Here is a 24,467-nt window from a genome sequence, read left to right as displayed (position 1 = left end):
TAAGTATACAAAAAGGTAAGCCATATAGGCACTAATACACTGTTAGAATATAATAAAATTACAGGAGATATTAATACAAAAAAATGGTACAAACAATGTAATTTAAACATAACGTACCAAGGTAACATAATAGTGTACTAATTTTTATATATATATCAATAGAGAAAAGGAAAAAAAAACCCCCCAAAAAAACCCACCGTGCAACTAACTAAAAGCAAAGCAAAGCAATGGGCTAACTTGAAACCAGACAGAGTTAAAAAAGTTAAAATCACATCCTCAATCCCGACCTCCATTAAAAACAGTAAAAAAAAAACAAGAAGGGTATATATTACATTAAATGAAAATATTGAATAAAAGATCTCCAGGTCTGTTCAAATTTAAATGAGGAGTCATAAAGATTGCTTCTAATTTTCTCCAAATTCAAGCATAATATCATCTGAGAAAACCAAAAAAAGGTAGTTGGAGCATTAAGCTCTTTTCAATGTTGTAAGATACATCTTTTCGCCATTAAAGTAAGAAATGCAATCATTCTACGGGCTGAAGGAGAAAGATTACTGGAAATTTTAGGTAGTCCAAAGATAGCAGTAATCGGGTGAGGAGAGATATCTATATTCAATACCTTGGAGATAATATTAAAAATGTCTCTCCAAAAAGTTTCCAGAGTAGGACAAGACCAAAACATATGAGCTAAAGAAGCTATTTGCCCCGGACATCTATCACAAAAAGGATTAATATGAGAATAAAAGCGAGCTAATTTATCTTTGGACATATGTGCTCTATGGACAACTTTAAATTGAATTAGGGAATGTTTAGCACAGATAGAGGAAGTATTGACTAATTGTAAAATCTGCCCCCAGTCATCCACGGAAATAATAGATCCCAATTCTTGTTCCCAATCTGACCTAATCTTATCAAATGGAGCTTTCCTAAGTTTCATAATAATATTATAAATAATAGCCGATGCACCTTTCTGACATGGATTAAGGTTAATTATAGTATCTAAAATGTATGTAGGAGGAGACATTGGAAAGGAAGAAAGTATAGTACTTAGGAAATTTCTAACTTGTAGATATCTAAAAAAAAATGTATTCTTGATAAATTATATTTATTAGATAATTGTTCAAAAGACATAAGGGAACCATCTAAAAATACAAAAACCGTGAAATACCCTTAGTCTTCCAAATTTGAAAAGCACGATCCGTAAAAGAGGGAGGAAAAAATATGTTACCTAAAATAGGAATCGCTAGCCCAAATTGGTTAAGATCAAAAAATTTTCTGAATTGAAACCAAATAAGTAAGGTATATTTAACTATCGGGTTAGACACCTGTTTAAGGCATTTCAAATCAAAAGGAAGAGAGGAACCTAAAATAGAGCCAAGTGTATAGCCCTGAACAGATTGTAATTCCAATGCTACCCATTTAGGAATGGATAGTATATCCTGGTCAAGTAACCAAAATTTCATATGTCGAATATTAATTGCCCAATAATAAAATCTAAAGTTAGGTAATGCTAAACCTCCATCTCTCTTAGCTTTCTGTAAATTTATTTTACCCAGTCTCGGGTTTTTATTTTGCCAAATAAATGAAGAAATTTTGGAGTCAACTTTATCAAAAAAAGATTTTGGAACAAAAATTGGTAATGCCTGAAATATATATAAAAATTTTGGCAAAAAAAACATCTTAACTGCATTAATACGACCAATCAAAGTTAAATATAAAGGAAACCATTTAGATGAAAGTTGAATAATATGGTCAATTAAGGGTAAAAAGTTAATCTTAAATAAATCTTTGTATTTAGAAGTAATTTTAATCCCAAGATATGAAAAATAATTATTAATCAATTTAAATGGAAAGTTATGATATAAGGGAAGTTGTTTATTAATCGGGAAAAGTTCACTCTTACTAAGATTTAATTTATAACCTGAAAAAAGACCAAATTGTGCTAATAACTCTAAAACAGCAGGGATGGATTTTTGGGGATTAGAAATATATAAAAGTAAGTCATCAGCATAGAGTGATATTTTATGGGACTTTAAGCCCCGAGTTATCCCAGTAATATTTGGAGATTCTCGAATGGCAATTGCAAGAGGTTCTAATGCAATATCAAATAATAAAGGACTAAGAGGACACCCTTGTCGAGTACCTCGAAAAAGAGGGAAAAAAGGTGAGCTTAGAGAGTTAGTATGGACCGAGGCCACAGGAGAATGATGTAACAATTTAATCCAGGATATAAATTTCGAGCTAAAATTAAACATTTCAAGCACCTTAAATAAGTAAGGCCATTCTACTCTATCAAAAGCTTTCTCAGCATCTAAAGAGATAACACACTTAGGAACATTTTGTGAGGGGGTATAAACAATATTTAACAGTGTGCGAATATTATAAAAAGAGTAACGACCTTTAATAAAACCCGTTTGGTCTTCCGAAATAATAAAAGGAAGTACTTTTTCTAATCTATTTGCTAATAACTTAGAAAAAACTTTAGAATCAACATTTAATAAAGATATTGGTCTATAAGATGCGCATTGAGCAGGATCTTTATCCTTCTTTAATATTAGAGAGATTGACGCTCTATTGAAAGATTCAGGAAGTTTACCAAGTTTTAATGAAGCCTCAAAAACCCTACAGAGCCAAGGGATTAATGAAGGTGCGAAACATTTATAAAATTCTACGGTAAACCCATCAGGGCCAGGAGCTTTCCCCAAATTCATAGAGAAAATAACATTCTTAATCTCATCCGTGGTAATGGGAGTATCTAACATAGAAGACATATCCTGTGAAATCTCAGGGAAGTCTAGATTATCTAAAAAAATCATTCATATATTTAGAATCTCGAGGAGACTCTGATTGATATAAGGAAGAATAAAAATCACAGAAAGTTTGATTAATCCCCACATGATCAAGTATCAGTCGGTCATTTTGGTTATAAATCTGATTAATTTGAGATTTAGCATAATTAGACTTCAGTTGATTAGCCAACAGTTTGCCAATTTTGTCACTGTGTACATAAAATTCACTTCTTGTTTTCTTTAATTGGTTTACAATCGAGGACGAAAGTAATAAACTGTGTTCCATTTGAAGTTCAGTTCTTTGTTTATATAACTCCTCAGAAGGAGCTATAACATATTTCTTATCAATTTTCTTAACCTTGTCCACGATTGCCAACTCCTCCTGCTTCAGCTTCTTCCTCAAAGCAGCAGAATACGAGATAATCTGACCACGAATATAAGCTTTAAAAGTATCCCAAAGAATGTTCACAGAAATATCCTTTGTATAGTTCATAAAGTTAACAAAGTCCGAGTCCTGAAGCAACAGCGAATTAAAACGCCATTGTCTATTATTTTGTGTATTGGCCTGAATTTTAATAAAAAGCTTAAGTGGAGCATGATCCGAAATGGTTATAGAGTCATAATCACATTTAATCACTGAAGAAATAAGACGAGAATCAATAAAGAAATAATCAATTCTTGAATAGGAATGGTGAACATGTGAAAAAAAAGAAAAATCTTTTTCCTGAGGATGCAAAAAACGCCAAATGTCCGTCGACCCAGAATCAGAGAGGAATGAATTAATCAAAGTTGCAGATTTATTAGGTAAGGTCCGTAGAGGAGCCGAACGGTCCAAAGCTGGAGATAAACAGGTATTAAGATCTCCGCCCCAGATCAATGAAAACTCATTCAAATTCGGGAACTGATTGAATAATAATTTATAAAATTCCGGACAGTCCATATTGGGAGCATAAACATTAACCAAAACTACCTTTTTATTAAATAGTAGACCACTAACCAATAGAGATCTACCGTTCGGATCAGAAATAATATCATGTTGGATAAAAGTAACTGAGGAGTCTATAAAAATAGAGACGCTCGAATCTTAGCATTGGAGTTCGAATGAAACTGTTGTTCCTTCCAGAATTTAAAAAAACGTAGTCTGTCCCCCCTCCGCACATGGGTCTCTTGTAAAAATAAAATTTATGCTTTAAGTCTCCGGAACACTTTAAAAACTTTTTTCCTTTTAATAGGATGATTGAGACCATTAGTACTCCAGGAGACAAAATTAATAATAGACTCCATAAACCCTAAAGTCAACCCGCATCAAGGAGGATTGACGATAGGCTCGACCCACGAACCTGGAAAGGGAACAGAACAAATAAGAGATACCGGGAAGAAGAACGCAACCAATACTTCAATAGTGTACATAGCCCAAGAAGAAAGAAGCTAAAACGTGAAGCCCCTCCCACCACCCCCCACCCCATGACCCCAAGGCTAAATCTAACGCAGACCAGCCCGAAAGAAGCAAGCACTAAAGCTACCCCCATGACTTCCGGTATACGCTCCCTAAAAAAAGTGTAAATATGAAAAAAGATCAGCTAATTATAAAACAGTAAGAGAATAAAAAAAGGTAACTCAATTAAAACAAACACATAATATAACAGAGTAAAAGCCAGAAAATATAAAAAAAACCGCAACAAATCCCAAACCCTATAAGTAAACAAAACAAAAAAAAATGAGATTATTAACATAAACTAATTATGAAAACCTACAAAACAAAGTAGATTTAAAAAACTACAAAATTTAAGGCCACAAAGGAAATACGTAAAATGACGGTGAGGGAATAACCACCCAGAATCCCCTGGGAAAAAGAAAGGAATGACGCAGTTAAAAAAGAAAGTTTAGCAATCATATTAAATAATCAAAAATAAACTTTTCTGCCCATATAGGACAAAAACAAAATTAAGACTGACAAATTCACAACCTCCGATCAACGGAGATAGTTAAAAATTACGATTAAGATGTCGAAGGTGAAAATTGATCCAGATAACTCTGGGCATCCGATGGAGATTCAAAAAAACGGAGGGCTCCATCCGACGTACGAATCCTTAGACGTGCAGGGTAGAGCAGCGCTGGTTTTAAATCCATCTTGTAGAGTTCCGACATCACAGATCTGTAACGAACCCGTTGATCCCGGATTGGTTTACTGAAATCCTCCACGAATCGGAACTTAAGATCCAGAAAATCAATGTAACCTTTAGATCGAACGAAACGAAACAGTTTCTCCTTGTCTTGAAAGTAATGAAAACGTAAAATGACATGTCGAGGTTTATCTGACCTAAGCAAGTATGATGGAACTCTGTGAACACGATCCAATAACGGTGGTTGGTCAGGAAATACAGTAGGAAATGCATCTTTTAAAAGTTGACAAAAATACTTCATAGGGTTATCAGATTCAACAGCTTCATGCACCCCAATCATTCGAAGATTCTGCCGTCGCATTCTGGATTCTAAATGAGAGTTTTTAAAGGTCAGAAAGTCGAGTTTCTTCTTCATTACATTAATTGTTTCTTCGATTTTCTCCATCTTGAGCTCACTTTGTTGCGTGGATTTTTGAAGATCAGATATAGCCGACTGATGTTCCGTAATAGATATTTGTATCTTCTCGATTGAATCGGCAATTTTCTGGAAACTAATTGAAATTTCCTCACGAATCAGCTCCGTAATAGAGGTTGAAATTTCCCTTTGAATTAGCTCCGATATAGCTTTCAAAGTCACCGGTGGTTCAGTCGGAGGAAAATCGGTACCTTTCGGTCTACCCGGAGGTTTGCCGTCCTTCCCGTTTTTTCCATTCTTAGACATAGCAGACCTTAAAAACATCCGATTATCGAAGAGCCCAATTTGTTTTAAAGTATTGTAAAAGTCGATGCCTTAATGGTTAATTAAAATATAGCTGATCATAAGAAGAAAAACTCAGAGGTAATGGAGTGAGTCAAGAACGCGACTTCACTCCATGAGCGCTACCGGAAGTCCCCCTATGATACTTCTTAAGAGCCATGAATTTGCCCAAGATTTAGCCGCTATCCATAAAACCACAGAACATAAGAGCAGAATTATGGCCCATCAAGTTTGCTCTGATATTTTATCATGGCTGATCCATTTCCCTCTCAGCCCCATTGTCCTGACTTCTCCACGTAACATTTATGCCTTGACTAATCAGGAAACTATCAGCCTCTACCTGAAAACACCAAATAACCTGGCCTCCACAGGCAACTGTGGCAATGAATTCCACAGATTTACCACTCTGGTTAAAGAAATCCCTCCTCATCTCTGTTCTAAACAGACATCCCTCTAATCTGAGGCTGTGTCTTCTGGTCCTAGACTCCCCCACCACAAGAAACATGCTCTCCACATCCACTCTATCTAGGCCTTTCAGTATTCAATGGATTTCAATTATACCTTTCATACGATAAGCCTGTCATTCCCAGAATCAATCTTGTGAACCTCCTCTGAACTCTCTCCAATGTCAGTACATCCTTTCTTAAAATGATACTTCAAGTGGAGACTCATCTGTGCCATGTTAATTATCAGCATTACATCCTTGCCTTTATATTCTAGTCCTCTCAAGATGAATGCTAACATTGCATTTGCCTTCCTCACCACCAATTCAAACTGCAAATTAACCTTCAGGGAATCCTGCACAGGGACTCCCAAGTCCCTTTTCACCTTGGATTTTTGAATTTTCTCCCCGTTTAGGAAATAGTCTACTCCTTTATTCCTTCTACCAAAGTGCATGAGCATACACCTCCCTACACTATATTCCATCTGCCACTTTCTTGCCTATTCTTCCAATCTGTCTAAGTCCATCTGCATTCTCCCTGCTTCCTCATCACTATCTGTCCCTCCACCTATTGTCATATCATCCACAAACTTGGCCACAAAGCATCAATTCCATCTTCCAATCGTTAATGTACAGCATAAAAAGAAGCGGTAACAACACCAACACTTGCAGAACACTGCTAATCACCAGCAGCCAATCAAAAAAAAAACTCCCAATTAGCCAGTGCTCTAACCATGTGTTTCCTCTAATACCTTGGGCTTTTATCTTGATAAGCAGTGGTCATGTATGGCACCTTGTCAAAGGCCTTCAGAAAACCCAAGTACACAATATCCACTGATCTTGCTTTGTTTATCCTATTTATTTCCTCAAAGAATTCCTACAGATTTGTCAGGCAAGATTTTCCCTTAAGAAAACAAGGTAACGTTGACCTATTTTATCATGTGTCTCAAGGTACCCTGAAACTACATCCTTAACAATCAACTCCAACATCTTCCCAAATACTGAGGTCAGGCTCACTGGCCTATAGTTTCCTTTCTTCTGCCACTCTCCCTTCTTCAAAAGTGGAGTGACGTTTGCGGTTTTCCAGTCCGCTGGAACTATGCCAAAATCTATTGCTTCTTGAAAGATCGTTACTAATGCCACAATCGTTTAAGCTACTCTTTCAGGACTCTTGGGTGTAGTGCAGCTGGTGCAAGGGACTGAACCACCTTCAGACATTTCAGATTTTTAAGCAGCTTCTCCCTAGTAATAGCAACTGCACTCGCTTCTGCCTCCTGATGATCTCAAATTTCTGGCATAGTCTAGTGTCTTCCACAATTAAGACTGATGCAAAATACTTATTTGGTTCATCCACCATTTGGTTGTCTCCCATTACTACCTCTCCAGCATCATTTTCCAGTGGTCCAATATCTACTCTCAGCTCTTTTTTTACTCTGTATATATCTGAAAAATGTTTGGTTTTGTCTTTGATATAGCTTACCTTAATATTTCATCTTTTTGCTCCATATGGCCTTTTTTGGTGCTTTCTGTTGTTTTTTAAAAGCTTCTCAATCCTCTAACTTCCCACTAATTTTTGTTTTATTATATGCCCTTTTTTTTTGTTGCCTTTGACTCCCTTGTCAGCTGTCTTTATGTTATCCTCCCTTTAGAATACTACATCTTTAGGATGTATCTATTCCTGCACCTTCCCGATTGCTCCCAGAAACTCCAGCTATTGCTGCTCTCTAGTCATCCCTGTGACTGTCCCCTTCCAATCAACTTTGGTTTCTTACTTATGACTCTGTAATTCCTTTCTACTCCTCTTTAATACTGATACATCTGACTTTAACTTCTCTCTCTCAAATTGCAGGGTGAATTCTATCACATTATCACTGCCTCCCTAGGGTTCCTTTAGTTGAAGCTCCATTATCAAAACTGGTTCATTATACAACACCCAATCCAGAATAACAGTCTTCCTAGTGAGCTCAACCAAAAGCTGCTTTAAAAGGCCATCTTGTCAGCATTCTCCAAGTTATCTCTCCTGGGATCCAGCACCAACCTGACTTCCCCAATCTACCTTCATGTTGAGCTCCCCCATGACTATTGTAACATTGCCCTTTTGACGTGCGTTTGCTACTCTATCTTCCATGGTAATTTGTAGCCTCCAGCCTGGCTATTGTTCGAAGGTCTGTATTTAACTCCTGTCAAGGTGTTTTTACATTTGCAATTTCTTACCTCTACCCACAAGGATTCTACGCCTTCCAATCCTATGTCGCCACATTCTAAGGGTTATCCTCAATTACTCCATGTGGCTCTGTGTCACATTTTATTTAATAATGCTTCTGTGAAGACGATTGGAACATTTTATTGCATTAGGGATGCAATGCACATAAAGCATCCATATTATTGTGTCCCCACCTGCTGACGACATATGGGAGTTGCTGCATTTTGATTAATTTGTACAGTTTCACACTTGCACAGATCAGAGAAAAAAAAGCAGATCTGCCCGATAGCTAAATCAATGCACAAAGTTAATCCCTTGATTGCAAAAAGTGGAAATGTGCTGTTACACAGAGAATAAAAAGAGCTCATGGTAGGCCAGACTGTGACCAATACACCCCGGGAAATACAATGCTTTGCACAAGATTGAAATCCTAGATTTGATAAAATGGATAATTTCCAAGCTGAGGCTGAGCAAGTATATCAGGCATCATATCCAATAATTTTAATGTAAAGCATTCATGAATATTTTTAAATAGACTATTTGTTAAATTCCTTATTTCAGTTTTTTTAGAAATATTAGCTCTGGAAAGCAAAAATATTTCAGAATGAATTATGAGTAATTTGTGGGAACCTGTTTGCTAAATTTCTTCAAGTGGCTTTGTTACAGAGATAGTACTCATTGTAAATGTGGACATGGCAATTTGTTGAAAGTGTGATGAGATCCGATTAGTCAAGTGGTGAAGAAAAGTGGATTCCTATAAAGGAAAATGGCTTTCACATGATGATGCTTGAGTGAATACTGCCGGCAAGCAAAACAAACTCTCCGGGACATCACAGCAGCTGCATCCACTATACACACTTTATCATTTCTGTTGCATTTTCTTTGGTCTATCTCACTGGCCCACGAAACTATCGCAGAGTAGTTGGGCCCCACCGTTATGCCTAAATCTACAACTTCCTGTTGGGCTGAGCTCAGGCCTTCCTTCAGCATTTTTAGCAAGACTGGGTCGTCCCTCCCTGGATTATCCAACCCTGAATACTCCTCATATGCTCGATATTTACATTCTGCATAACCCATACCTGTCTCGTCAGCTTTTTGAATCACTGCCATTATTGTTCCCCAGCTACTCTTGCCTCCCTCCAGCCACTGCCTCACTTCCCCGTTAAAAGAGCGATATCTTTCTTCATTACTGGCGCTCCTGGTAGTTGCCCACGTACCAGCCTGCACCCCCCGGGCCATCTTGTCCCACATATTCCTCGGGCACTTCGCTTTCACTAACACGTGTATATCTTTAGGGTGCATCTGGTGAATTTCAACCATTTCCTCGAGCTTGCACCAGAATTCTGAATTCCCATGGGTGACTTTAACTGAGGGCAACTCAGACAAGATGCTCTGTTTCTCCCCGGGGGTGAAGGGCTTATGAATAGTCATAATCAAGGTCAAGGGCTGGCTCAAATCATCAGGGTTCTCAACCTGACGTTGCTTGATCTCAGTAGGTGCCATTCTGGTAGATCTATCTGGGTAAAACCTCTTCCTGAGATATCCCCACACTAATTCCCACAGTACGCAAAATATAAAACCGCAGAGTATGTATTCCACAATCTGCCACTTTTGAGTGCCGGAACTCATGATGCCTGCTGTATTCCTTTGCATCACACTTGCAAACGCATACACTAAAATGCAGCTCCCCGAACGAGTATGCACCTCCCTATTCTGGCGTCTCGAACTGTACTGTTGGTTACCACCTTTCGCAACTGGTGGTCCAAGTCTCACCAAGTTAACCAAGTTAACATGCAAAGATTCCTCACTTAAATAAACACACATGCACACGCACACACTACGTTTACATCTACCAGTTCAGCTCTCCGCGTTTGTGATACTTTGTGTACCCGTGCACCACCGACTGAACAGATCCAAATGTGAGTGTTATTTTAGAAAAATACTCACCAACTTAGACTGCTAGGAATGCTGGCCACACGATGGATCACGAAGCATCCTACTCCTGACACCAGATGTTGTAGTGTGGATGAAATCACTGGAGATACAGAGCCACTGGTAGATACAAAGCAGCTTCTTTATTCAACAAAACAAGGTACAGCAGGCATCATACGGACGGAGGCGCTTTCGGTAGAAAGGGCTGCTAGCCCAATGTGGGCTCGATATTTATATGCTAAACGCAAAGGCAATCACTACCTAAAAAGTTATAGGTAATGCATAGACAATGCTTCCTTTTGAGGCTACATACAAAACATCACACCTTCTGAATTCATCCTTTCCTTCCGACGCTAACATGTCTGGGTTGGTTTCCACAGCCTTTAGGAATGCAAGTTAAAAACATAATACATTTATTTGGCATTTTATGTGCTAACATAGAAGACAATTAATATTTATAAAGTATAGATAATACTGTCTTCGAAACTACAGCATCTGGTCAAACTACGGCACCAGAAGCATCTGGTATTCACACCTTTTTAGGAAGCGCATTGTTGTGGACTCAATCCACAGTACTTTGTCAAATAGAAGTCTGGTGGCCAAAGTCATTTAAGTGTAAACAAATTATCTACCCAAAAAAACTCACTCTAACAAATATCTTCCAAACTTTTGATCTCACAGGTTTGTCTATATTGTTTGTGCTCAATCCACTAAAGCATGCCTGTTTGCATGCAATAAATTTGTCTCTATTTTGCTATCTCTCTCCCCTCTTAGAAGCTTGTGCCTTAAGACTTGGCTTGCATCAGCCTGATTTCTCTGTCAACTGATATTTCTCACACATGACCCGATTATTTTTTTTGTTTGTGTCTATCTTTTCTTGACTCTTGTGGTTTGTTATCTTTCACTGTGCATTAGTAGCCTCTGCATTTCCAGTTCTTCTGTCCTGACATTTCTCACTGCTTTGGCTTCATCTTTGTCTCTGATCTACTTGTGGGTCAATATTTATATTGTTTTTAAACTTAGAGGTCACCATAATTGGGATAGACTCAATTGTTTCATACTTTTTTATTTAGTGCAGCGTTAAACTATGCATTGTCTGGTGATATTTATGTGAGCAGATGTTTGGTGAAGCTGTATAATTATTCTGATAGCTTTAAAGTAACAAAATTGCCTTGCAAAAAAGAATAACTTTTTAAAATATTTTTCTAGTACCTCCTAAAGTTTCTGATATCAGCCAGCCTCCACGCATTGTACATTTGGAAGAAACTGTTCTGACTTGTCAGATATCTGGATATAAACCTTCAAATATTTCTATTCAATGGTTTCTACAAATAAATGGCGGAACAGAACATAGCATTTACCAGTGGACTTCTCCGTCTGAGAACTTGAAAGCACCTGAGGAGATCGATCAGCAGAGACTTATTTCAGATTATGAATGTCCAGTGGAAGCTTTTGCATTTGAGATGTCAGCTGTCACAAACAACAGTGATGGTACCTCCAGTCTGAAGTGTGAAGTTATCTTCTGCCCTGAAATTGAGAGAGATAATGAAGCTGTTCTTAAACTTCAAGTTTTGCATAGTAGCAATTTGAGAAAGCCTATTATTAAGACCATCACATTAAAAGTTGAAGGAAGTAAGTAAGAAAGCAATGAAAATAACTGAATATTTGTCATTAGTAAAATTACTTCATTGTAGAATGGTTTCAGAAGGGCGAAAAATGAAATGATCATGACTGGATCGGTATCTTTGTCCTCTCTTTTTTTGCACTACTTTTGAATTTCACAATGCATAGTATGCCAGTGATATTAAACATAATTCTGATTAGAAAATTACAATGAACACACGAAGTTACAAATTTCTCCATCCACTTGTTTATTCTTAACTGCTTTGTAAGCACTGCACTACCAGTGTTTAATTTCAGAATCAGGCTTATTATCTCTGGCATATTCATGAAATAAAAAGTACTGCAAGTTACAAAATAAACAAATGGAGTGAAAGACGAGTAAGGAAGTAGTATTCATGAGTTCGTGTTCTATTGAGAAATCTGATGGCAGAGAGAAAGAAGCTGTTCCTAAACCATGGAGCATGGGTCTTCAGGCTCCTTTACCTGATCCCGGATGATCGTAATGTGAAGAGGTCATGTCCCAGATGGTGAGAGTCCTTAATGATTGATGCTGCCTTTCTGAGGCACTATTCCTTTTGAAGATTTCCTCAGCGATGAGGAGGGTTATCCCCGCAAAGAAACTGGCTGGATCTCTTTCGGAGGCATTGGAGGCTCCATGTCAGGTTGTTATGCAACCAGTGAGAATGCTCTATACAGTATGTGTAGAAATTTGCAAGTCTTTGGTGGCATACTGAACCTTCTCAGACTCCTAATGAAGAAGAGTCACTGATATTCCTTCTGTATGATTATAACAATGTGTTGGGCCCAAGATAGACCCTCTGACTTGTTGAAACCCAGGACCATGAAGCTGCCCACCCTTTCCACCAGTGACTGTTCAATGAGGACCAGTGCGTGTTCCCTCGACTTCCCCTTCCTGAAGACTACAATCAGTTCCTTCGTCTTGCTGATGCTTTGTGCAAAGTTGTTGTTGTGACTGCACTCAACCAGCCAATCCATCTCACTCATGTACACTTCCTTTTCAACATCTGAGTTTCTGCCCTCAACAGTGATACTAAATTTAGAGATAACATTTGAGATGTACCTAGTCACAGTCATAAGTGTAGATGGATTAGAGCGGTAGGCTAAGCACATATAGTTGAGGTATGCCTGTGTTGATTGTCTGCAAGGAGGAAATGCTATTACATAGAACATAACAGCACTTGGCAGGCTCTTCAGTCCATCATGTGTTGTGACAATGTTTTAACTTACTCTTAAGATCAATCTAAGCCTTCCCTCATATATAGCCCTCCACTTTTCTATCATCCATTTTATTACAATATGCACTGACTGGTATCCCAACAAGGACTAGTGTCACCTGATTTGGAGGACAGGTATACTTGGATTTTGAGAGGCTTTCTATAGGTACTGTACTAAACGAGCAATTATTACATAAAATTACAGCACACACGATTGGAAGCAATGTTTATCTATGAATTGTGAATTATGTAATAGAGAGGGGGAAAAAGAGTGCAGGTCATTTTTGGGCTTGGAGGTTCCGACTATTGCAGTGTTCTAGTGATCAATCCTGGGGCATCAGATGTTTATAATTTAATATCTCCTCCTCCTGACAATCTACGCAGGTGTACCCCAAGAGTGTGTGCTTAGCCCACTGCTCGTCTCCCCCCGCACTCATGACAGCCTGGCTAGGTACAGTTGAAGTGTAATCTATAATTCACTGCTGACACCATTGTCGTGGGCAGAGTCTCAGATGGTGACATAAAGCATTTTCATTTTCATTTTTAAATCTTTTTCATTAATTGTTATTGAAAATCAACAACAAAGAAAAATACATCAAAATAATCAAGACAACATATCCATATGTAGAATAAGAGTTAAACTATCAACAAGACTGAACAATATATCAATAATAATAAAAAAAAACAAGATGTTAAAGCTATTTTTTTTGGAAAAAGGAAAGAAAGAAAAAAGAACCCCTACTAACTAAAACAAAAAAAAACCCTAATAACAAAAAAAGGGGGGAAAGAAAACCATTTGGAGCACAAACTGGGAGCTATACGCCATAAAAGTTGCTGGTGAACGCAGCAGGCCAGGCAGCATCTCTAGGAAGAGGTGCAGTCGACGTTTCAGGCTGAGACCCTGTCCTGACGAAGGGTCTCGGCCTGAAACGTCGACTGCACCTCTTCCTAGAGATGCTGCCTGGCCTGCTGCATTCACCAGCAACTTTGATGTGTGTTGCTTGAATTTCCAGCATCTGCAGAATTCCTGTTGTTTGAGCTATACGCCATACAAGCTTCCATAAAAAAAGACATCATTCCGTCAACCAAATCCATATATCCAAGCATCAGAAAAGGACCACCTTAATTAACTCAAATCAAATGATAATAACGGATAAAAGACCCCCACCTTTTCTCGAAGTCAAATGTAGGATCAAAAGTTCGACTTCTAATTTTTTCCAAACTAAGACATAACGTCACCTGAGAGAACCATTGTATCAAAGTGGGAGCAGAGGCATCTTTCCATTTTAATAAAATAGCCCTTCTAGCCAATAATGTGACAAACGTGTTGGTCTGATATAGAAATACCATGAATATATTGAGGAATTATACCAAACAAAACTGTCAATTTATTAGGTTGTAAATTGATTTTTAAAGCTTTAGAAATTGTAGAAAAAATAAGATTTCCAAAACTGTTTCAATACAGAACACGACCAAAACATATGTGTCAATGTTGCTATCTCAGTTTTACATCTATCACACTGACTATTTACATTAGGAAATATCTTAGACAATCTCTTCTTTATCAAATAATAACGATGTACAGTTTTAAATTGAATTAGAGAATGACTGGCACAAATCGAAGAAGAGTTGACCAACTTCAGAATTCGCAACCAATCCTCTGTTATCAAGATCATATTAAGCTCTCTTTCCCAATCTTGCTTAATCTTAAGTAAAGGATAGTTATCCTGTTGTAATAGTAAATTTTAAATTTTTCGAATAAAACCTTTCACTAAAGGGTTCATTTTAAAATAATGTCCAACGGGTCAGAGTCTTGTATACATGGAGAATTACTTAAATATTCTTGTAAGGAATGTCTGAGCTGAAGATATTGCAAAAAATGTGAATAGACATGAAGCATAAAGGAGCAAATAGATCAACTGGTCGAGTGGTGAAGCAGCAACAACCTTGCATTCAACATCAGCATGACCAGCAAATTGATTGTAGTCTTCGGGAGAACATGGACCAATCCTCGCTGTGGTCTCAGTGCTGGAAAGGGTGAACAGTTTCAACAACATCTCAGAGGATCAGTTTAGGATCAGTTTTTTCTCCCCCCTCTGCCTTCAGATTTCTGAATGATCCACGAACCATCTTGTTACTTTGATCAGCCAACCAACATTTGTTATGCCTGCACAGTACTGCGGCTACAAAGCAACAAATGCAATGACTTATATCAATGATAATAAGTCTGATTTCTAATTTATATCAGTGATTTGAATGAGGGGACCCAGTGCAATATATCCATAATTAGCTGTTGAAACAAAGCTGGAGGTGGCAGTGTGAGTTGTTAGGAAGGTACAGAATGGCCTCTGCTAGATATAGCATAGGCTAAGTGAAAGAGAAAGGACATAGCAGATGGAATATAATACAGAAAAATATGAAGTCATCCATTGTAGAAAAAATAGGAATGCAGAGTTTTTAAAAGGGTGAGAGATTCAAAGGTCTAGTGTTGCTCAGTTGTTTCTAGTTCAGCAATTATGGTGGAGATGATATACTCACATTGATATTCTGTTTTTGATGTCATTTGAATTCAGTTCTATTTTGCAAAATATTTAACTAAGCCAAGTACAATTCTATGGGCTAGATTTTCTCAGTGAACTGATGAGAATGATTGTGGAAAGCTTGATAAAAGGGAGGATACAGATTTCCAGTTGCATTGTTTCCTGACTGAACTGACTTTAAATAAATCCTCATCAACTTAAATTCAGCATTTTGCAAATACTCCAGAACAGCAAGAGAGAATTAGAGAGAGGCACAGGGAATTAAGTTTCTGTACTTTGCAACTATCAGTCTAACACGTTGTAGACACTCAAATTGCATTGCAAACTGTAGGTAAGAATAGCATTGAATTCAACTACTATCCAGTTCATTCCAAAAAGCAACATTACCTAATATGTTTTTTATGTCTGTAAACTGTTGCATATGTTATCTTTCTCATGACCTTTTGTGCAGGATAGTATCACACTTTTAGTTTGCAAGTAGGTAGGAGAAGATGATAACTGCCATGTACTCAGATTGATCCCCAACTAAGTTCTGGTGAGACCACATTTGTATTAGATTAACTTGTTGGATGAATCCTTTTTAAGAGCGGCAGTTTCAGTTGTGTACGACAATTTGATTGTAGGCTCTGGAGAGTAGAAGTTTGTAAGAGATATGGTAAAAGAGCTATAATGTTGAATACAGGTTTTGTATAAGTAAGTTAACAATAACTTTTTAGCCCTATATTTATGGCCATGTACGAGGGGTGATTGATAAGTTCGTGGCTTAAGGTAGAAGGAATCAATTTTAGAAAACCTAGCACATTTATTTTTCAACATAGCCCCCTCCTACATTTATACACTTAGTCCAGCGGTCGTGGAGCATATGGATCCTGGACCTTCAGAAAGTGTCCACAGCAGGGGTGATTGATAAGTTCCTGGCCTAAGGTAGAAGGAGATGAGTTATTAACCAAACTTTTTGCATAATCACTCAGAGAGTGAACTGCATGTGCAGGTAACGAGAGCTGTATAACTCATCTCCTTCTACCTTAGGAGGGGACTATGTTGAAAAAGTGCAATGTTTTCTAAAATTGACTCCTTCTACCTTAGGCCACAAACTTATCAATCACCCCACATACAGTGTCTTAGAGTAACAGATTTTTTGAAGTTGTTGGATCTTCACTCATGTTTTCTCTTTGTCTTTTGACTTTTTTGTATTACTATATCTTTTTTAAAATTTGCAGTCTTTTTTGTAGTTAAATCTTATAAGCCTGAAGTACTTGGCAGTAAATTTTAACAGAAAGGTGCAGCTTCTGTTAAAATTGCTGTATTTTTATTTATACTCTGTTTGCAACAGATTTTAAAAAACTGAAGGTTTATTTATCTAATTAATAAATAAACCTCTCAGTCTATTTTATCTTTTGCAAAATAAGACAATGTTGTGTGCTGACGACATTAAATATTCTATCCTTTTTTTCCCTTCTCAATAAAAAAAGTTGCACCAAAGATGACAGACATTCTAGTACCTCCTTGCATCATTCATGAAGAATTGATTGCATTGTCCTGTCCAATTGATGGATTTAAACCAAGACCACTGGCTATCACTTGGTACCAGAAGCAGAACGACAAATTGAAAGAAATTGTGAAATATGTACCACGAGTTCAAGAAACTTTTGCTGGGAATGAAACAAATCTTCCCAAATATTCCCACACCCTACATGAGGTGACATACGAAGACCATACTTACAGTATCTTAAGTGTTCTTGCTTTTATACCAACCATTCAGGAAGACCATGATACAGAGTATATTTGTGAAGCTGAACATCTGTCCACAGGTTCAGAAATACAGAAGGGTGTTACACTAAGCGTAAAAGGTACAGTCAGAATGTATTAGTTCATATTTGCGTATCATGTTTTACTATTGTTTTAACTACGATATTTAGGTTATCTTGGAATCAGCCCAGAAAGAACTTCTAGAGGTTTAAACATATTAATTTAGGCACTAACACCAAATTCCTTGTTTTACAGCCAAATAATTTATTGTTCTTATGGTATGATTTTTTTTAAGATATTAAGGTAGAGGTCACAGGCAATGACCTCTAATTTGTGCTAACAAAAACATAAATCTATATTTTAAGATCTCGATGAAGGTGTGGGGATAAAGTATTAACTTGGTAATAATTAAAATATGAAATAATTATATCAGTTATTAATTTATTGATTATTTCTGACCAATGTTTTAGCGTGCCCTCTGTTTTAATGCAAAATTCATCTTCACTTTTATTCTGCTGTGTTTCTGATCTTCTCGTCATTTGCCACCCTTGTTGTTACATTAACAGAACTGTTGGAATGTGTGAGTTGCAGAGAAATGCTTCCAAAGGCTCTTAATTGTTCCATAACTAGAATAAGCTAAAGATCTGATAGGTTTTATGGTGAATTGTAAGGCACCAAGATGACACAGAGCCTCAGAAGCTTCTGAAGCAAGTTCCATAACATATACAAGTTAAGTGGCTGAAGTCCTGACTGCCAATGACACTGCTGTCTGGAAATGAAAAGTAGTTATTATTGGTGAAGGAACAAGAGTTAAGGTGCAGGAAATAGTTTTAAATAAGCTAATATTTACTGAATGCAGGAATCAGAGGTAGGGCACAAATCATTGCAGTAGTTGAGGCTAGAATTATTGTCTCTCAGTAAAAGTTTAAGCCAAAATTGGGCTGAGTCAAGGAATTGGATGATATAAGGCTGAAAGAAAGCTTGTCTATTTCCATGGATCCAGGTATTCATCTTAGGTTCAGGTGGAATACCAAAGCTTTAGGACAAGGAGGGTAGGGACACCAGTGTGGAGCATGCTAATTTACCAGGGCATGTTGAGATAAAGAACAAGTGTTTATTGGTTCTCTCAAAGAACATTAAGGTGGATAAATCCCCAGGTCCCGATGGGATATGCCTCAGATTATTAAGGAAGGCAAGCAATGAGATTGCTGGGATCTTGACCATGTCCTCTCTAGCCACATGTGAAGTCCCAGAGAATTGTCAAGTAGCTAATGTGGTTCCATTATTTAAGAAAGGAAATGGGAATCATCCTGCTAACAATAGACAGGAGAATTTCACATCACTAATAGGGAACTTGCTGATGAGGATTCTTAGGGATGGGATTTATGAGCATTTGGAAAACCATATTGAGGGATAATCAGCACAGCTTTGTGCAGTGCAAGTTGTGTCTAACTAGCTCGATTAAGTCTTTTTGAGGAAATGATGAAGATAGAGCTGTGGATGTTGTTTACATGGATTTTACTTAGACATTTGATAAGGTCCCTCGGAGGAGGTTCATTGAAGAGATATAAATATGTGGGATCCATGGTGAATTCTGAATTTATGTGCCCCTAGAAGAGAGAGGATAGTGGTAGACAGGACCTATTCTTGCTGAATGTCTGTGACTGGTATTCGTGTGGATCCATACTGAGACCTCTGTTATTGGCCAAATACCTAAATGACCTGGTTGAAATCGTAGATGGATGGGTTAGGAAGTTTGTAGATGATATGCAAATTGGCAGTGTTTTGGTTAAAATAGTTGACTAGCAAAGGATGCAGTGGGATATAGATCAGTTGCAGATGGAGTTTATCTTTGGCCAAATGTGATGTGTTTCAATTTGAAAATTCAAATGCAAAGGGACAGGGCACTGTTAATAGCAAGACCCTTCTGGAGTGGTGCTGGAGCACTGGAAAATCATAAATGTCGCTCCACATTTTAAAAAGGAGAGAGGTAAAACTGTGAAATTATAGGCCAGTAAGCCTAACTTCAGTGGTTGGCATGATGTTAGAATGGATTAGTTTTGTTAGGCATTTGACTATGAAATTTGATTGGCACAAGATTGTGGAGTGAAAGGCATGTTCCTATTCTGTACTGTTTATGGTTAGTATAGATTTATTTAATTACCTGAGTTTAATTTTCCCTAGTATCATGAAGGGTTTGGACTTGAGTCTTCAGATTTCTCCAGCTATCTATAATACTTCAGTGATCTATTGAATGTGCTACAAAAGCCCCATCAAACTGTATATCAGTATCCTCTTTTTAATGATTCCATCTAAAGCTGGTTCTTAAACAAAACCTGTAGTTTGTCGCAATCTTTTACGGTTTATTTTTCCCTTTCTTTGCTGCTTAGCAATCCCAAAATGTGGTGATATAAAAATCGTTCCTGAAGTCCCAATTGTAGAAGAATTTGGTTATGCATCATGCCGAATATATTCCTTCTTCCCAAAAAACATCAAAGTTATCTGGAAAATGGATAATAATATACTGGAGGAAATGAATGCTGAATCTGAAGCTATCTTGGGAAAAGATGGCCGTTATAGCTGCACAAGTCATTTGAAATTTATTCCTGAAAGAGAAGATTTGGGAAAGTTATTAACGTGTGAATTCCAGCATGAAAGTATGACAGACACCAAGAAAACTAGCTGTAAATTGTTTAAATTGAGTGAGTAAATGTTTTATTTATTAACACTTTTTATTTTGCAATATTCCAATAGCCATTAGAGAACATAAATGGATACATGCAGGAGCTTTTGTTAAATTATTGTTGGTGGTATGGATAATCTATCAGGTTCATTCTGATATACATTCTAGTTTCAGCTTCATGGCTGGTCAAACTGGAAAAGCTAACTTTGGACAGTTTAAGATTGGCCACTTGTTATGGGACCAGAAAATTATCTTTTCACTCGAAGTTTTTATTTTCACAACTTGAAATCTAGTCAGATATCTCAGTGAGTTTTTTCTTGAAGAAAGCAGAAAGGTATATGGATATGGATGCAATCTTTGAGGGTCAAAATCCAATCCCGGGCAGGCTGCTCGGTTGTTGGCTAGAATAAGTTCGATAATTAGATGTTACTATAGAGACAAAGTTGGAAAAGGTATACGAGGAACTTAACTCTTCAACTTTTAAAGCCACGCCAATTTAAAAAATCACAATTACAGAATAAAGTAAAACTTCTATATGGTAGAATTGGGGCAATCAGCCCCAGTGGCCCTTTGCCATTGGTAACATACCATGTGAGCATCCGCACAGACACACTACCACTAAATCTAAAATAGTATATCCTTCCATTTTTTTCTCCCTCATTTTTATCCAGCTGATCTTTAACTCTATGGATCTATCAGCTTGTTGGGGTGGCTTATAAGTCGATTGACCGTAAATGCAACTTTTTTTCTGATTTGTATCCAGTTTCAATAAGACCATGTGAGTTGGGTGAAGACTTGTTTGCTTCTTGAATCTTCTGTGCTGGCTTTATTTATAACTTCCCTGTCTGAAGGTGCATAGTTTTAGGAGTGAATTTTTTTTCTGTGTGATTATGGAAAGTCACATGATGTCCACTACCTGCATAGAGTGGTATAGTGCATAATAATGGTAATCTGCAATGTGGTAAAATATTATTGCTTCACAAGCACATTGGTTTGTTTGATACAAATTTTAAAAATCTTTAGTTTGCAAAATTTCATTAACCCTTGTAGAACACAAATTAGTTAACTGTTAATTTAATTACTGTTAGTATAATGGGTAACCTATTAGATTGATGCACCGATCCATTCTAAGTTCTGGATTCACTGCTGGCAAAACTGGAGGAAGAATGCTCAGTTTTCTTTGTTGGTTTTATCAAACATGAAATATGTTTAGAATGTGGTTCTGCTGAGAAAATTTAAGAAGTTAGATTTAGATGTATATCTATCGGTATTAAATACTTGAGCTGAGTTCTCTATATTATCCTTGATCAAATTGATACAGGTACAAGCAAATAACATATTAAATCTATGATTTAAGTTGTATGGGTAGCAAGGGCCTTGATTCATAGGATTTAGCATTCTTTTGAGATTGTTCTGTTGAGACATGGTACACTTAAATTGAGTGAGCAAGCACTCTACTGACAAATGAAATATGTTTATTCTAATTAAAAGAGGAAGTGGGGAAAGGAAATATTTAGCACTGGGAGAAAATTCAAGTCTGTAAAGCAGAGTGAAAGTGTACGGAGTGGTAGACAAAGGGACAAGGAGATTGTCAGAAGTTATTAAGAGTTTTTTTTAAACAGATCAGAGGAAAAAATGTGAGGCTTTGTGATTGAGACATTGATCAGGGCAAAGTATGAGAAGAGAGTTTGGACTGAGGTGGACTGAGAAACTACACTGCCACCTTGCTTTATGAGTCAATACATTCTCAAGAATGAGAATACGAGTAGAATAATTATAGTTAAAATGGGTTATTATAGGAATGTATATGGATGTGTTATTGGCAGCTCCATTCTGTTGGGGACACAGAGAAAACCCCTGCACCCACCCTTCACACACCCAATTTCAGCTGTGCTTGAAATCTCTTTGAGAAACTAGACTTTTGCAGCAGCATTAAAATAGTTGAAATGGCCTCATAGCCACCTGGAGAGAGACACCAAGGGAATGTGTAGCAGCTATATCATTGTCTAGCACTGAATTATGCGGCTTAAGGTTGCATTCTGAATGTTATGGCCAGTAAGAGACATGCTGGGGAGAAGGGGCAGTGGCTCTATGTGATGTCATTCTGCATTCTGCACCTTCTGATGGATGCGATGGAGCTGCCATGTTCCCTATCTCTTGTCTGGCTACAGACTCATCTCAGCCCAAAGGTTTCTCAGTAATGCAAGTCCAATACTTTTTCATGCTGAAATGCTAATCTTAGTAGCTCAAATTCAAGATAATTGTGACTGTTTTCTTGTATAATTTTGTTTGGGTTATTTAAGTAGGTTGTAAAACCACTTCACTTAACAATTTATTTTGATATTTACAGTATCTTCTCCATTAATGGACAACATGACGGTTGAACCACAATACCCAGAGCCAGGAAACGAAGCAACATTCCTATGTGTTGCTTATGGCTTCTTTCCAGAGAATGTCATGTTTATGTGGTTCAAAAATGATAAGAAGATTGATGATAATGAAATAATTTCTACCACCCCAGAGATAGATAAAAATACCGGCTTCTTCTACAGAGAGAGTCGATATAAATACATAATTTCAGTAGAAGATCGTCAAATTGATTTCAAAGTTGAGGCTCTTCATTTTCCAACTTCTCACAGACCCACGAGGATTTTTCACACATTGCATCTTGGAGGTATGAATTCAATGTATTCTTAATTTCTACATTTATACTGTTTTAGAGAGCTACATATTTCTATAGCTATCAACATGTCAAAATTTCACACATTTAATAGTACAAAATTGTTACACTGAAATGTGTGTGTTTTTATTAAAAGACTACAAATACACATGTAGTAAATCATGATATACAAACTTTATGGTAAAATTCTCTACTTGTCAGTCAAATTTTGGGAAAGAAATTGCATTTAAACTATTAGAAATTAGAATTTATTAAAAAATTTCTGTAATTAAGTAAAAACAAAAGAGAGATGCCCTGATCCAGCTGACTGTTTGCTGTTTTGTTTGGAAATAACAACATTCAGTGCACATTGTAAAAATGGAAGGTGAAGAGTCACTGGCTGATTTGAAGACCACAAGTTTAGCCAGCTGCTGCAGACGCTTTAGAATTACTAATAGGGCCCAGGATGATACCCTGCAGTTATTCTGGGGATTTGATTTGTTCTTTAACTGCACTCCAAATGGAATCCAGTGATGTAACTTAGAGGTTACATGGATTCCTTGGCATCTTCCTGGGAAATTGCTTCACCTTATTGCTAGATTCCTGTGGTGGAACTCAGTGTTGCTAGGGCTCCCTGGTGCTATTTTGGGGAATAGTTTGCTGCATCACTGATCTCTCCATGGAGTTTGAATAGAGACTCAAGCCACTGCTTCAGATTCGCTAGCATTATTATAGGGGATTGCCACTTGAATCCTGTGTCAGATCCAACCTGCTTCAGGATCTGAGATCACATTCTTTTTAAAGTGGGTTAAAGAGCAGGCAAGGAACTTCTATCAATTATTTTCTTTTTATGTTATTGGTTGGCATCCATCTGTCTTGAAGGAAAAGAGTGATGACCATCATCACAAGCCTGGACAGAAGATAATGGAGATCCTGAGATGCCCAGTCATCAAGATCCCTCTCTTGGCCTCACCAGTGTAGTCCAAAGGAAAGCCGATGAAACAATACATTTGGCACAAGTATGGCTGCAGGAGCTGCCGGATGAATGTTCAATATTGTCCAGCCACCTTAAGGGCTCCACTCCGGATTTGCTGTCTGGGTTTACTCCCGTGGCCTTTGTCTCTCCTGAGGCTGCCCACAAGGCAATGGGGCTATTTACTTATAGCTGGGGATCTGGTTCACAAGCACCAAGGCGTTTCTATATGCTGCTGGGTCTGCGTGCTATGTGTGCAGACACCAGACCTCCTCCCCATCATCTGTAGTTCAGCCCGAGTCCAAAAGGAGTTCAGTTTCCATGTGTTTGCAATGAGGAGGCACTGCTTGGGGCTTGCTGTTGGAGAGGCCATGTACTGGTAGGGAGAGATTTACACATTTGGGTATCCTTTTCGCGAGACTGTGAGCCAGCGGTGGAAGCTGAAAGTAAGAGTGACAAACACTACCACACTAGATGCATCACAACAACCATCTTGACACTATTATTAATTTTTATCCATTTAAAGCTTTAAACTGTTTTATGTTCATATTCTTGATCTTGTATAATTAAATTTTTTAAATTAACTCTGGGTGTTAGAAACATTAAAAAGTTTAAGAAATTTTATGTTTTTACTGCCTGTAAAAATTCTGCCTCCATTTGTGCCTGTCATAGATGGTTGGGGTTACTTTAGATTTGGGACCTGGTATAGTTACCGTTGCTGCTGGACTATTGGATGTGGAGGTAGATTGGCCTTCTACA

The 24,467-nt window shown here is 37.5% G+C and overlaps 1 protein-coding gene across 2 annotated transcripts in view; it reads left to right on the top strand.

Annotated features, from left to right (window-relative positions):
- Positions 1–24,467, top strand: part of LOC140205170 (uncharacterized) — a 56,371-nt gene that overhangs the window by 13,441 nt on the left and 18,463 nt on the right. For both annotated transcript variants that reach the window (XM_072272464.1, XM_072272465.1), the window contains exons 5-8: positions 11,456–11,878; positions 17,117–17,494; positions 19,784–20,095; positions 22,427–22,750. In XM_072272464.1, the coding sequence (XP_072128565.1) occupies positions 11,456–11,878; positions 17,117–17,494; positions 19,784–20,095; positions 22,427–22,750 (1,437 nt within the window). The remainder of the gene's footprint in view (positions 1–11,455; positions 11,879–17,116; positions 17,495–19,783; positions 20,096–22,426; positions 22,751–24,467) is intronic.

This window comes from Mobula birostris, chromosome 11, assembly GCF_030028105.1.
Source record: "Mobula birostris isolate sMobBir1 chromosome 11, sMobBir1.hap1, whole genome shotgun sequence".
Classification (NCBI taxonomy): Eukaryota; Metazoa; Chordata; class Chondrichthyes; order Myliobatiformes; family Myliobatidae; genus Mobula; species Mobula birostris.
This window is presented reverse-complemented; position numbering and strand designations above follow the sequence as displayed.